This window comes from Penaeus monodon, chromosome 18 (genome assembly GCF_015228065.2).
Source record: "Penaeus monodon isolate SGIC_2016 chromosome 18, NSTDA_Pmon_1, whole genome shotgun sequence".
NCBI lineage: Eukaryota > Metazoa > Arthropoda > Malacostraca > Decapoda > Penaeidae > Penaeus > Penaeus monodon.
Genome location: NC_051403.1, coordinates 37628001 through 37642416, shown reverse-complemented (window position 1 = coordinate 37642416; position 14416 = coordinate 37628001). Strand labels below are relative to the sequence as shown.

At 36.4% G+C, this 14416-nt stretch overlaps 3 protein-coding genes across 3 annotated transcripts; all 3 read right to left on the bottom strand.

Moving 5' to 3' along the window:
• Positions 1–6632: 6632 nt before the first annotated feature.
• LOC119584759 lies at positions 6633–7434 on the bottom strand. Its single transcript, XM_037933416.1, has one exon. It carries the CDS (start codon positions 7296–7298, stop codon positions 6633–6635), a length of 666 nt encoding a protein of 221 aa, XP_037789344.1. The 5' UTR covers positions 7299–7434.
• A 1538-nt stretch (positions 7435–8972) lies between these two features.
• On the bottom strand, positions 8973–9831 carry LOC119584886. Its single transcript, XM_037933510.1, has one exon. It carries the CDS (start codon positions 9636–9638, stop codon positions 8973–8975), a length of 666 nt encoding a protein of 221 aa, XP_037789438.1. The 5' UTR covers positions 9639–9831.
• A 1482-nt stretch (positions 9832–11313) lies between these two features.
• On the bottom strand, positions 11314–11979 carry LOC119584758. The gene has a single exon (XM_037933415.1). The coding sequence runs from the start codon at positions 11977–11979 to the stop codon at positions 11314–11316; it is 666 nt and encodes a 221-aa protein (XP_037789343.1).
• Between the last annotated feature and the right edge of the window lie 2437 nt (positions 11980–14416).

The window sequence follows — 14416 nt, the reverse complement described above, 5'->3', positions numbered from 1 at the left end:
GCAAAAATTGCCTGTACCTACCAATGAAAAAAATATTTATCAATAACACTGTAACGGTTTATGATGATAAAATCGACACAATACAGACAAAATAATATTTAAATATAAAATCAAATGTACCCCATGTCACTGACCACAGAAGTTTGAAGGTCCTGCCCTGGCAAAAGCTTAAGGGAAACTGAAGCAATGATTGAGTGATGAATGTTCCAATATGGGAGGCAGTTAAGGTAAACAAGTAGATATGTTCAATAGTTAAGAATGGATAATACAGATGATAAGGAAAAACGAAATAAAAACGCACATAGATTTGAGAAAGTAACGAAACAATTGCACTAGCACCTAAAAACGAAAAGAAAGATAGTGAGAAATATGAAAAAATTATTGATATAAAATAGCTAATCGGAAATGATTTCCAGGTTTGCCAACAGAAAACGCGATTATTATAGATAACGCGTCATTAAGAACTCTGGCTGTGTGAGGGTGTAGTGGACTCTGACTGATGATATGCAGACTATCTTCACCATTTCCCGGTAAATATGAGGCTTACAGTGCTTCTTATTCTATTTTTTTTCGCTCTATTAGATGTCAGTGTCTGTTTCCTCTGTCTCTGTGCGGCGCTCTCGGTAACATTGTTTATTTATTGCTTTTACTAGTTTTAATAAACTTTAAAGTTTGAAGGTACTTTAAAGTTTAAAGGTTGACTTTACGTAATCTTTTTTATGCCAATCTAGCCTCTGACACACTACCAGACGGGATAACACTTAAATCCAGTGGTACCAACGGAAAGGTTATAAATAAGAAAGCTGAACACATTAAACTAATACAGCATGATGACTAAGTGTTCTATGAGAGAGAGAGAGAAAGAGAGAGAGGGGGGGGGAAGGAAGGGAGAGCGGTTGGGAGGGAGAACGAGAGAGAGAGAGAGAGAGAGAGAGAGAGAGAGAGAGAGAAACAGAGAGAGAGAGAGAGAGAGAAAGAGAGAGAGAGAGAGAGAGAGAGAGAGAGAGAGAAAGAGAGAGAGAGAAAGAAGAGAGAGAGTAACAGAGAGAGAGAGAGAGGGTAACAGAGAGAGAGAGAGATTTAGGTCAGTGTGTGAGTGATAGAGATAGGGGCGGAAGGAAGGGACAGAGAGAGTCAGAGAATAATAGAGAGAAAAGTAGTAAGGGAAAGTGAGAGAAAGAAAGAGATCGATCGATCTCTCCTACTACCAGTCAGAAAGAATAAGAAAGGGAAAGAGAAAGACAGAGTTAGAGAGAGTGGCAAAAATACAGCGGAAGAGAGAGTGAGAGATAAAGAGAGGGGGAGGGGAGAGGGAGTGAGAGAGTAACAGAGAGAGGGGGCAGAGAGGGGAGAAAGAGAGAGTAAGTGTGTGTGACAGAGAAAATATATAGAGTGAGGAAATACGAGAGAGTGAGAGGGAGAGAGAGGATGCGAGGGAGGGAGAGCAAGAGAGAGGGGGGTGGGAGAGGGAGTGAGGGAGGAAGGGAGAGAGTGAGAGAGAGAGAGAGGGGGTTGAGGGAGGGAGAGAGAAAGAAAGATAAAAAGAGTGAGTGTGTGTGTGAGGTGCTTCTAGTTGGGGTGCTATCGTTGGCACCAGTTTGTTGTGATCTCCCACGTTGGTGAGTAGGGAAACGCACGCTTTGGTTCCAAGATCATTTGTCGTCGTACAAAGTCGGGGTGTGAAGTATTGGCCCAAAGGAAGAGGGAGTGTACGAGCTGGAGCGTGACTCAGTCGTGGAGTGTTTGTATGGGTCAAGGAGATGGTCGGAGGTCAAGAGCGTCAGCACGCCGGCGATGCAGCGGGCACGCCGCCCTGATTGGTCACTCCTGCTAATTGGTGGGCGTGATCTTGAAGGAGAGAGAGAGAGAGAGAGAGAGAGAGAGAGAGAGAGAGAGAGAGAGAGAGAGAGAGAGAGAGAGAGAATCGGTCAATCGAATAGAGAGGAAAAAAAAAGACAGAGAGAAAGCGAAAGAGAGAGAGAGAGAGAGACAGACAGACAGACAGACAGACAGACAGACAGACAGACAGACAGACAGACAGAAGACAGACAGACAGATATATGAGCAGTCACGCACACAGAGCTCATATCAAAATTAACAATATTAGCCACAGTACCTTCTCATCATATTTTTGCTTGACACCTTCACAACCATGAAAGACATCGATGCAGGTAACTTGCTTTTGAAATTATCGAATATCCAAAATGGATATTTAATATTTGACCGTCGAGAGCTTTTGTTTACATCTTGATAACACGTCCCTTTCGGACGCTCAAACAACCCCGTTAACTGGATGTCACGCATCGCCGTGACAATTGTCACAACTTTCAAGTATGAGTCCAGTGAACAGGATGCCGCCATAGAGAAGCTAAGTGACAGACTCGCACAAATTTGTACTCCGAGGAGAAGAAATGACATGTCTCCTTTGCCCCAAATAAAACCCAGCTTATGGTGTTCGAGAAGACTAACAGTTAATGTAATGGAAAAAAATAGGACAAGAGGAAATTGAAATACTGGGTACCACATTCGCAAAAAATAACGTTTAAAAGTCACATAGAAACATTGGCGAGTAGGCTTTCGCATAAACTTGCATCCCTGAGAATAATCAACTGGATGGTGAAGGGAGGTAGCTCCTCTACAAGGCAAAAATTCGTTCTTCACTCAAGTACTCCTGCCTCACGCGAAGAGGAGCAAATGTCACTAATCTCAACCTCTTGGATAGAATATAATAAAGAGCGAAGAAAATCGTTGAAGACAAGGCCCAACATTATCAACTGAACCTCGGGTAAAGAGAGACGTAGTTGGCTTGACGACGATGTTCCGCATCAATCACCAGGACGCCATGCACATGCAACCAACGTGACTGCCAGGCTGCACGCCCCACGAGAACAAGCAACCGGCGCACTCGTTGTTGCGCGGGACACTACTAGGGACAGTTTCTCTCCAAATGTTTCAAATTATGGAATCAATTCATTTGTAAAATCAATGTTGAAGTTCAGTCCTTACAAACTTTCAGATGCAAAGCACGTGTGGCTAAAGACCTCTGATAAATAACTTTATGTGATATATATATATATATATATATATATATATATATATATATATATATATATTATGTTACTACGTATGTAGATTATGTAAGGTTTGAAGAACCCTTGAACATGAAATCCTTTAATCTGTAAAAAAATAATAATAATAATAAAAACTCTGACTGTAATGTGTATAATGATTCTAACCAAATATGACGCAAATATTCCGCAATAAAATATAAGAGTATATGTGACTCACACATAGCAGTATATGTGACTATGCTGATGAACAGGGTGATGGAACGTAATGTGTGGAGTAAGACTGATATCGAGATACCGTTTCCGTGTGAGTAATGGCAAAAGGTACACAATCCGTATTGGTAACGCTAATTCTGGCTGTCCACAAAATATTTCATGTAACATCTATTCCAATGATGAACTATGCTGATGAACAGGGTGGCTTCATTTTTTTTATGAATTTCTTCAAGGGAATTCGGCATAATGTAAGTCTGATATGTATAAATTGCATTTATATATAATAAATCTAATGCATGAAAACTGAATTATTATATGTGAAAAGGATATACGGTATGGGAAAGGGATATACTTTATGTGAAAGGAAAGTACTATATGTGAAAGGAATGTACTATATGTGAAAGGAATGTACTGTATGTGAAAGGAATGTACTGTATGTGAAAGGAATGTACTGTATGTGAAAGGAATGTACTGTATGTGAAAGGAATGTGTGGTATGCCTATTGAATGTGGCGTACTTAACGAATGTGTGTTATGTGTTATGTATGCAAATTGAATGTTCTGTATGTGAAAGTGTGGTCTGTGCATAATGAAAGCATGACATGTATAAATTTTATTTATATATAATGAATGTGTGATGTGTAACAAATGTGTGATGTACATAAATTTTATTTATGTATAAGGAGAGTGTGATATGTATAAACTTTATTTATGTACAATGAATGTGTGATATGTATAAGTTGTATTTATGTATAATGTATGGTGAATATATAAAAATTGCAAATATATAATGAATGCAATGTATGAAAACTGAATTACTGTATGTGAAAGGAATGTACTGTGTGTAATGGGAATATTGTATGTGAAAGGAATGTACTGTATGTGAAAGGAATGCACTGTATATGAAAGGATGTGCTGTATTTGAAAAGGATGTACTATATCTGACAAGAATGCATTGTATATGAGAGTTGTGTATTGTGTAAGGAATTTACTGTATGTGAAAGGAGTGTATTTTATATAAAAAGGAATGTACTGATGTAAAAGGAATGTACTGGATGTGAAAGGAATATACTGTATGTGAAAGGAATGTACTGTATGTGAAAGGAATGTACTGAATGTGAAAGGAATGTACTGTATGTGAAAGGAATGTACTGTACATGCAAGGCAATGCATGTTAAAGGAATGCGTGAGTGTGGAAAATGAGGTGGTATGCCTAATGAATGTAGAGCACATGAATGTATGGTATGTATAATGAATGTATGGTATGTATGCAAAATGAATGTTTTGTATCGACCTGAATATATGTTGCAGTGGTTGTAATATAGGCGGTTACTGTCTTCACAACAGATACTGTTGATACAGTCTTGGCAGTAGTTGTCCGCACAACTTGTGTTACGCGCTCTTCAAGATCGGTAGCCGAGTATGTAATGCTGATTGTTTCGGGTTGATAGCTGGTATAAGTGTATGCACGATTCATCTCTTTGATTTTCAGCTGGGTAACGTAATGGGTGGAGTAAGCCAAGTGTGGCGCTTGATATCGAGATACCGTTACCGTGTGAGTAATAGCGTAAGGTTCACAGTCCGTAGTGGTAACGCTAACATAGGTAGGTATATCATCCAGTAGAGTGACGGTGGATAGAACAGTACTGACTTGCAGTCGAGTACTTGTCAAAGACACGTAGGAAAATTCATCTTGACACACCTTCACAGGTAATTCTGGCTGAAGCCCTTCACTTATTGCAAGCAAAGAGAGAACTGTCCACAGACCAAAATATTTCATTTTACAGCTATTCCAAAGTTGACTTATGCTGATGAATAGGGTGGTTGATCTTTTATACGAACTTTCTCAAGGGAACTCGGTCATACACGTGAGATCTCCAGCTAAAGCCAATTACATCCTAAAGCCACTGGGGACAAGGGTGTTTCAACACAGAATACTACCTAGTTATAACATTAATTTGTAGTTAGGTATAATGACAGTGAAATGTATAATAAACTGTAGCTATATAAGGAATGTGTGATGTTTATAAAAAGTTTTGTATAAGGAATGTGTGATGTTTAAAAAAAGTTATGTATAAGGAATGTGTGATGTTTATAAAAAAAATGAGGTTATGTATAATGTGTGATGTGTATACATTGTGCATATGTATAATGAACGTGATATGTATAAATTGTATAAAATTCATTTCTATATAATAAATGTAAAGTATGAACACTGAATTACTATGTGTGAAAAGGATGTACTTTATGTGAAAGTAATTACTGTATGTGAAAGGAATGTACTGTAATTGAAATGAATGTACTCTTTGTGAAAGGAATGTACTGTATGTGAAAGGAATATACTGTATGCGAAATGAATTAACTGTATGTGAAAGAAATGCATTGTACATCCCTTATATTCCTATATATGAAAGGAATCAATTGTATGTGAAAGGAATCAATTGTTTGTGAAAGGAATCAATTGTATGTGAAAGGAATCAATTGTTTGTGAAAGGAATAAATTGTATGTGAAAGGAATCAATTGTTTGTGAAAGGAATCAATTGTTTGTGAAAGGAATGCATTGCATGTGAAAGGAATGCATGGTATGTAAGATGAACTGTGGTATGCTTAATGAATGTGGCGTACCTAATAAATGTGTTATGTATAATGGATGTGTGGTCAGTACAATGAATGTGTGGTATGTATAATGAATGTATGGTATTTATAATGAATGTATGGTATTTATAATAAATGCATGGTATTTATAATGAATGTATGGTATTTATAATGAATGTGTTATATGTATAATGAATGTGTGGTATGTGTAATGTACTCTGTCTGGCATGTATAATAAATGTTTGTGGAAGGAATGTACTGTATGCGAAAGGCATGTACTGTATGTGAAAGGGACGTACTGTATGTGAAAGGGATGTATTGTAAGTGACAAGAATGCATTGTATATGAGAGGAATGTACTGTATGTAAAAGGAATTTACTGTATGTAAAAGGAATTTACTGTATGTGTAAGAAATGTACTGCATGTGAAAGGAATGCATGCATGTAAAAAGGAATGTAATGCATGTAAAAGGAATGTAATGCATGTAAAAGGAAGGTAATGCATGTTAAAGGAATGTGTGGGTGTGGAAAACGAAGTATGGTACGTCTAATAAATGTAGCGCACATGAATGTGTTATGTATAATGGATGTGTGGTATGTATGCAAACTGAATGTTTTGTATGTAAAAGAAACGTATGTATATAGAAACAAATTTGATCTTTCTTGCTCAGTTTCTCAGAACTACCTTAACCATTTCCATTGGAGTAAATGAAATTGTTTCTGAATGAATTCAACTTTTATTTATATTCCTCAATTAATAGTCATAGCCGTCATGACAATGATATGCGGTCGATGTCTCAATAACTGTTGTCACGTAATCAAATGCTTCTTTAATGTACTCTGTCTGGTAAACTGTCTTGAGGATTGGCCAGGCGTTACTCATGGTCGTAGTCACATATACTGGTAAATATGTGATGGAGCTGAAGACATCGACCTGAGTGTATGTTGCAGTGGTTGTAATGGAGGCGGTTACTGTCTTCACAACAGATACTGTTGATACAGTCTTGGCAGTAGTTGTCCTCACAACTTGTGTTACGCGCTCTTCAAGATCGGTAGCCGAGTATGTAATGCTGATTGTTTCGGGTTGATAGCTGGTATAAGTGTATGCACGATTCATTTCTTTGATTTTCAGCTGGGTAACGTAATGGGTGGAGTAAGCCAAGTGTGGCGCTTGATATCGAGATACCGTTACCGTGTGAGTAATAGCGTAAGGTTCACAGTCCGTAGTGGTAACGCTAACATAGGTAGGTATAACATCCAGTAGAGTGACGGTGGATAGAACAGTACTGACTTGCAGTCGAGTACTTGTCAAAGACACGTAGGAAGATTCATCTTGACACACCTTCACAGGTAATTCTGGCTGAAGCCCTTCACTTATTGCAAGCAAAGAGAGAACTGTCCACAGACCAAAATATTTCATTTTACAGCTATTCCAAAGTTGACTTATGCTGATGAATAGGGTGGTTGATCTTTTATACGAACTTTCTCAAGGGAACTCGGTCATACACGTGAGATCTCCAGCTAAAGCCAATTACATCCTAAAGCCACTGGGGACAAGGGTGTTTCAACACAGAATACTACCTAGTTATAACATTAATTTGTAGTTAGGTATAATGACAGTGATATGTATAATAAACTGGTTATATAATGAATGTGTGATGTTTATAAAAAAAAAAGTATGTATGAGGAATGTGCTACGGGTATAAAAAATGAGGCTATGTATAATGAATGTGTGATGTGTATACGTTGTGTATATGTATAATGAACGTGATATGTATAAATTGTATTTATATATAATCTATGTTTGATATGTACATTTGTATGTACAATGAATGTGTGATATGTGTAATTGTATTATGCATAATGTATGTTTGATATGTATAAAATGCATTTATATAAAATAAATGTAAGGTATGAATACTGAATTACTATGTGTGAAAGGGAAGTACTTTATGTGAAAGGAATTACTATATTATGAAAGGAATTACTATATGTGAAAGGAATTACTATATGTGAAAGGAATTACTATATGTGAAAGGAATTACTATATGTGAAAGAAATAGACTGTATGTGAAAGGAATGTACTGTAAGTGAAAGGAATGTACTGTAAGTGAAAGGAATGTACTGTAAGTGAAAGGAATGTACTGTATGTGAAAGGAATGTACTGGATGTGAAAGGAATATACTTTATGTGAAAGGAATATACTTTATGTGAAAGGAATATACTTTATGTGAAAGGAATATACTTTATGTGAAAGGAATATAATTTATGTGAAAGGAATTAATTGTATGTGAAAGGAATTAATTGTATGTGAAAGGAGTGTATTGCATGTAAAAGGAATGCATGGTATGTAAGATGAACTGTGGTATGTTTAATGAATGTGGCGTACCTAATAAATGTGTGGTATGTATAATGGATGTGTGGTATGTATAATGAATGTGTGGCATGTATAATGAATGTGAGGTATGTATAACGTATGTGTGGTAAGTATAATGAATTTGTGGTATGTATAATGAATTTGTGGTATGTATAATGATTGTGTGGTATGTATAATGATTGTGTGGTATGTATAATATACTCTGTCTGGCATGTATAATAAATGTGTGTGGAACGAATGTACTGTATCCGAAAGGGATGTACTGTATGTGAAAGGGATGTACTATATGTGAAAGGGATGTACTGTATGTGAAAGGGATGTACTGTATGTGAAAGGGATGTCCTGTATGTGACAAGAATTCATTGTATATGAGGAATGTCCTGTATGTATAAGGAATTTAATGTATGTGTAAGGAATGTAATGCATGTAAAATGAATGTAATGCATGTAAAAGGAAGGTAATGCATGTAAAATGAATGTGTGGGTGTGGAAAACGAAGTGTGGCATGCCTAATGAATGTAGAGCACATGAATGTGTGTTATGTATAATGAATGTGTGGTATGTATGCAAACTGAATGTTTTGTATGTAAAAGAAACGTATGTATATAGAAACATATTTGATCTTTCTTGCTCAGTTTCTCAGAACCACCTTAACCATTTCCTTTGGAGTAAATGAAATTGTTTCTGAATGAATTCAACTTTTATTTATATTCCTCAATTAATAGTCATAGCCGTCATGACAGCGATATGCGGTCGATGTCTCCATAACTGTTGTCACGTAATCAACTGCTTCTTTAATGTACTCTGTCTGGTAAACTGTCTTGAGGATTGGCCAGGCGTTACTCATGGTCGTAGTCACATATACTGGTAAATATGTGATGGAGCTGAAGATATCGACCTGAGTGTATGTTGCAGTGGTTGTAATGGAGGCGGTTATTGTCTTCACAACAGATACTGTTGATACAGTCTTGGCAGTAGTTGTCCTCACAACTTGTGTTACGCGCTCTTCAAGATCGGTAGCCGAGTATGTAATGCTGATTGTTTCGGGTTGATAGCTGGTATAAGTGTATGCACGATTCATTTCTTTGATTTTCAGCTGGGTAACGTAATGGGTGGAGTAAGCCAAGTGTGGCGCTTGATATCGAGATACCGTTACCGTGTGAGTAATAGCGTAAGGTTCACAGTTCGCACTGGTAACGCTAACATAGGTAGGTATAACATCCAGTAGAGTGACGGTGGATAGAACAGTACTGACTTGCAGTCGAGTACTTGTCAAAGACACGTAGGAAGATTCATCTTGACACACCTTCACAGGTAATTCTGGCTGAAGCCCTTCACTTATTGCAAGCAAAGAGAGAACTGTCCACAGACCAAAATATTTCATTTTACAGCTATTCCAAAGTTGACTTATGCTGATGAATAGGGTGGTTGATCTTTTATACGAACTTTCTCAAGGGAACTCGGTCATACACGTGAGATCTCCAGCTAAAGCCAATTACATCCTAAAGCCACTGGGGACAAGGGTGTTTCAACACAGAATACTACCTAGTTATAACATTAATTTGTAGTTAGGTATAATGACAGTGATATGTATAATAAACTGGTTATATAATGAATGTGTGATGTTTATATATAAAAAAAAGTATGTATGAGGAATGTGCTACGGTTATAAAAAATGAGGCTATGTATAATGAATGTGTGATGTGTATACGTTGTGTATATGTATAATGAACGTGATATGTATAAATTGTATTTATATATAATCTATGTTTGATATGTACATTTGTATGTACAATGAATGTGTGATATGTGTAAATTGTATTTATGCATAATGTATGTTTGATATGTATAAAATGCATTTATATAAAATAAATGTAAGGTATGAATACTGAATTACTATGTGTGAAAGGGAAGTACTTTATGTGAAAGGAATTACTATATTATGAAAGGAATTACTATATGTGAAAGGAATTACTATATGTGAAAGGAATTACTATATGTGAAAGGAATTACTATATGTGAAAGGAATTACTATATGTGAAAGAAATTACTATATGGGAAAGGAATAGACTGTATGTGAAAGGAATGTACTGTAAGTGAAAGGAATGTACTGTAAGTGAAAGGAATGTACTGTAAGTGAAAGGAATGTACTGTAAGTGAAAGGAATGTACTGTAAGTGAAAGGAATGTACTTTATGTGAAAGGAATATACTTTATGTGAAAGGAATATACTTTATGTGAAAGGAATTAATTGTATGTGAAAGGAATTAATTGTATGTGAAAGGAGTGTATTGCATGTAAAAGGAATGCATGGTATGTAAGATGAACTGTGGTATGTTTAATGAATGTGGCGTACCTAATAAATGTGTGGTATGTATAATGGATGTGTGGTATGTATAATGAATGTGTGGCATGTATAATGAATGTGAGGTATGTATAATGTATGTGTGGTAAGTACAATGAATTTGTGGTATGTATAATGAATTTGTGGTATGTATAATGAATTTGTGGTATGTATAATGATTGTGTGGTATGTATAATATACTCTGTCTGGCATGTATAATAAATGTGTGTGGAACGAATGTACTGTATCCGAAAGGGATGTACTGTATGTGAAAGGGATGTACTATATGTGAAAGGGATGTACTGTATGTGAAAGGGATGTACTGTGTGTGAAAGTGATGTCCTGTATGTGACAAGAATTCATTGTATATGAGGAATGTCCTGTATGTATAAGGAATTTAATGTATGTGTAAGGAATGTAATGCATGTAAAATGAATGTAATGCATGTAAAAGGAAGGTAATGCATGTAAAATGAATGTGTGGGTGTGGAAAACGAAGTGTGGCATGCCTAATGAATGTAGAGCACATGAATGTGTGTTATGTATAATGAATGTGTGGTATGTATGCAAACTGAATGTTTTGTATGTAAAAGAAACGTATGTATATAGAAACATATTTGATCTTTCTTGCTCAGTTTCTCAGAACCACCTTAACCCTTTCCTTTGGAGTAAATGAAATTGTTTTGAATGAATTCAACTTTTATTTATATTCCTCAATTAATAGTCATAGCCGTCATGACAGCGATATGCGGTCGATGTCTCCATAACTGTTGTCACGTAATCAACTGCTTCTTTAATGTACTCTGTCTGGTAAACTGTCTTGAGGATTGGCCAGGCGTTACTCATGGTCGTAGTCACATATACTGGTAAATATGTGATGGAGCTGAAGATATCGACCTGAGTGTATGTTGCAGTGGTTGTAATGGAGGCGGTTATTGTCTTCACAACAGATACTGTTGATACAGTCTTGGCAGTAGTTGTCCTCACAACTTGTGTTACGCGCTCTTCAAGATCGGTAGCCGAGTATGTAATGCTGATTGTTTCGGGTTGATAGCTGGTATAAGTGTATGCACGATTCATTTCTTTGATTTTCAGCTGGGTAACGTAATGGGTGGAGTAAGCCAAGTGTGGCGCTTGATATCGAGATACCGTTACCGTGTGAGTAATAGCGTAAGGTTCACAGTTCGTAGTGGTAACGCTAACATAGGTAGGTATAACATCCAGTAGAGTGACGGTGGATAGAACAGTACTGACTTGCAGTCGAGTACTTGTCAAAGACACGTAGGAAGATTCATCTTGACACACCTTCACAGGTAATTCTGGCTGAAGCCCTTCACTTATTGCAAGCAAAGAGAGAACTGTCCACAGACCAAAACATTTCATTTTACAGCTATTCCAAAGTTGACTTATGCTGATGAATAGGGTGGTTGATCTTTTATACGAACTTTCTCAAGGGAACTCGGTCATACACGTGAGATCTCCAGCTAAAGCCAATTACATCCTAAAGCCACTGGGGACAAGGGTGTTTCAACACAGAATACTACCTAGTTATAACATTAATTTGTAGTTAGGTATAATGACAGTGATATGTATAATAAACTGGTTATATAATGAATGTGTGATGTTTATATAAAAAAAAAGTATGTATGAGGAATGTGCTACGGTTATAAAAAATGAGGCTATGTATAATGAATGTGTGATGTGTATACGTTGTGTATATGTATAATGAACGTGATATGTATAAATTGTATTTATATATAATCTATGTTTGATATGTACATTTGTATGTACAATGAATGTGTGATATGTGTAAATTGTATTTATGCATAATGTATGTTTGATATGTATAAAATGCATTTATATAAAATAAATGTAAGGTATGAATACTGAATTACTATGTGTGAAAGGGAAGTACTTTATGTGAAAGGAATTACTATATTATGAAAGGAATTACTATATGTGAAAGGAATTACTATATGTGAAAGGAATTACTATATGTGAAAGGAATTACTATATGTGAAAGAAATAGACTGTATGTGAAAGGAATGTACTGTAAGTGAAAGGAATGTACTGTAAGTGAAAGGAATGTACTGTAACTGAAAGGAATGTACTGGATGTGAAAGGTATGTACTGGATGTGAAAGGAATGTACTGGATGTGAAAGGAATGTACTTTATGTGAAAGGAATATACTTTATGTGAAAGGAATTAATTGTATGTGAAAGGAATTAATTGTATGTGAAAGGAGTGTATTGCATGTAAAAGGAATGCATGGTATGTAAGATGAACTGTGGTATGCTTAATGAATGTGGCGTACCTAATAAATGTGTGGTATGTATAATGGATGTGTGGTATGTATAATGAATGTTTGGCATGTATAATGATTGTGTGGTATGTATAATATACTCTGTCTGGCATGTATAATAAATGTGTGTGGAACGAATGTACTGTATCCGAAAAGGGATGTACTGTATGTGAAAGGGATGTACTATATGTGAAAGGGATGTACTGTATGTGAAAGGGATGTACTGTGTGTGAAAGTGATGTCCTGTATGTGACAAGAATTCATTGTATATGAGGAATGTCCTGTATGTATAAGGAATTTAATGTATGTGTAAGGAATGTAATGCATGTAAAATGAATGTAATGCATGTAAAAGGAAGGTAATGCATGTAAAATGAATGTGTGGGTGTGGAAAACGAAGTGTGGCATGCCTAATGAATGTAGAGCACATGAATGTGTGTTATGTATAATGAATGTGTGGTATGTATGCAAACTGAATGTTTTGTATGTAAAAGAAACGTATGTATATAGAAACATATTTGATCTTTCTTGCTCAGTTTCTCAGAACCACCTTAACCATTTCCTTTGGAGTAAATGAAATTGTTTCTGAATGAATTCAACTTTTATTTATATTCCTCAATTAATAGTCATAGCCGTCATGACAGCGATATGCGGTCGATGTCTCCATAACTGTTGTCACGTAATCAACTGCTTCTTTAATGTACTCTGTCTGGTAAACTGTCTTGAGGATTGGCCAGGCGTTACTCATGGTCGTAGTCACATATACTGGTAAATATGTGATGGAGCTGAAGATATCGACCTGAGTGTATGTTGCAGTGGTTGTAATGGAGGCGGTTACTGTCTTCACAACAGATACTGTTGATACAGTCTTGGCAGTAGTTGTCCTCACAACTTGTGTTACGCGCTCTTCAAGATCGGTAGCCGAGTATGTAATGCTGATTGTTTCGGGTTGATAGCTGGTATAAGTGTATGCACGATTCATCTCTTTGATTTTCAGCTGGGTAACGTAATGGGTGGAGTAAGCCAAGTGTGGCGCTTGATATCGAGATACCGTTACCGTGTGAGTAATAGCGTAAGGTTCACAGTCCGTAGTGGTAACGCTAACATAGGTAGGTATAACATCCAGTAGAGTGACGGTGGATAGAACAGTACTGACTTGCAGTCGAGTACTTGTCAAAGACACGTAGGATGATTCATCTTGACACACTTCACAGGTAATTCTGGCTGAAGCCCTTCACTTATTGCAAGCAAAGAGAGAACTGTCCACAGACCAAAATATTTCATTTTACAGCTATTCCAAAGTTGACTTATGCTGATGAATAGGGTGGTTGATCTTTTATACGAATTTTCTCAAGGGAACTCGGTCATACACGTGAGATCTCCAGCTAAAGCCAATTACATCCTAAAGCCACTGGGGACAAGGGTGTTTCAACACAGAATACTACCTAGTTATAACATTAATTTGTAGTTAGGTATAATGACAGTGATATGTATAATAAACTGGTTATATAATGAATG

Bases quoted from the DNA above. Each gene is read 5' to 3' on its own strand.
- LOC119584758 (XM_037933415.1), bottom strand. From the start codon at position 11,979: ATGAAATGTTTTGGTCTGTGGACAGTTCTCTCTTTGCTTGCAATAAGT.
- LOC119584759 (XM_037933416.1), bottom strand. From the start codon at position 7,298: ATGAAATATTTTGGTCTGTGGACAGTTCTCTCTTTGCTTGCAATAAGT.
- LOC119584886 (XM_037933510.1), bottom strand. From the start codon at position 9,638: ATGAAATATTTTGGTCTGTGGACAGTTCTCTCTTTGCTTGCAATAAGT.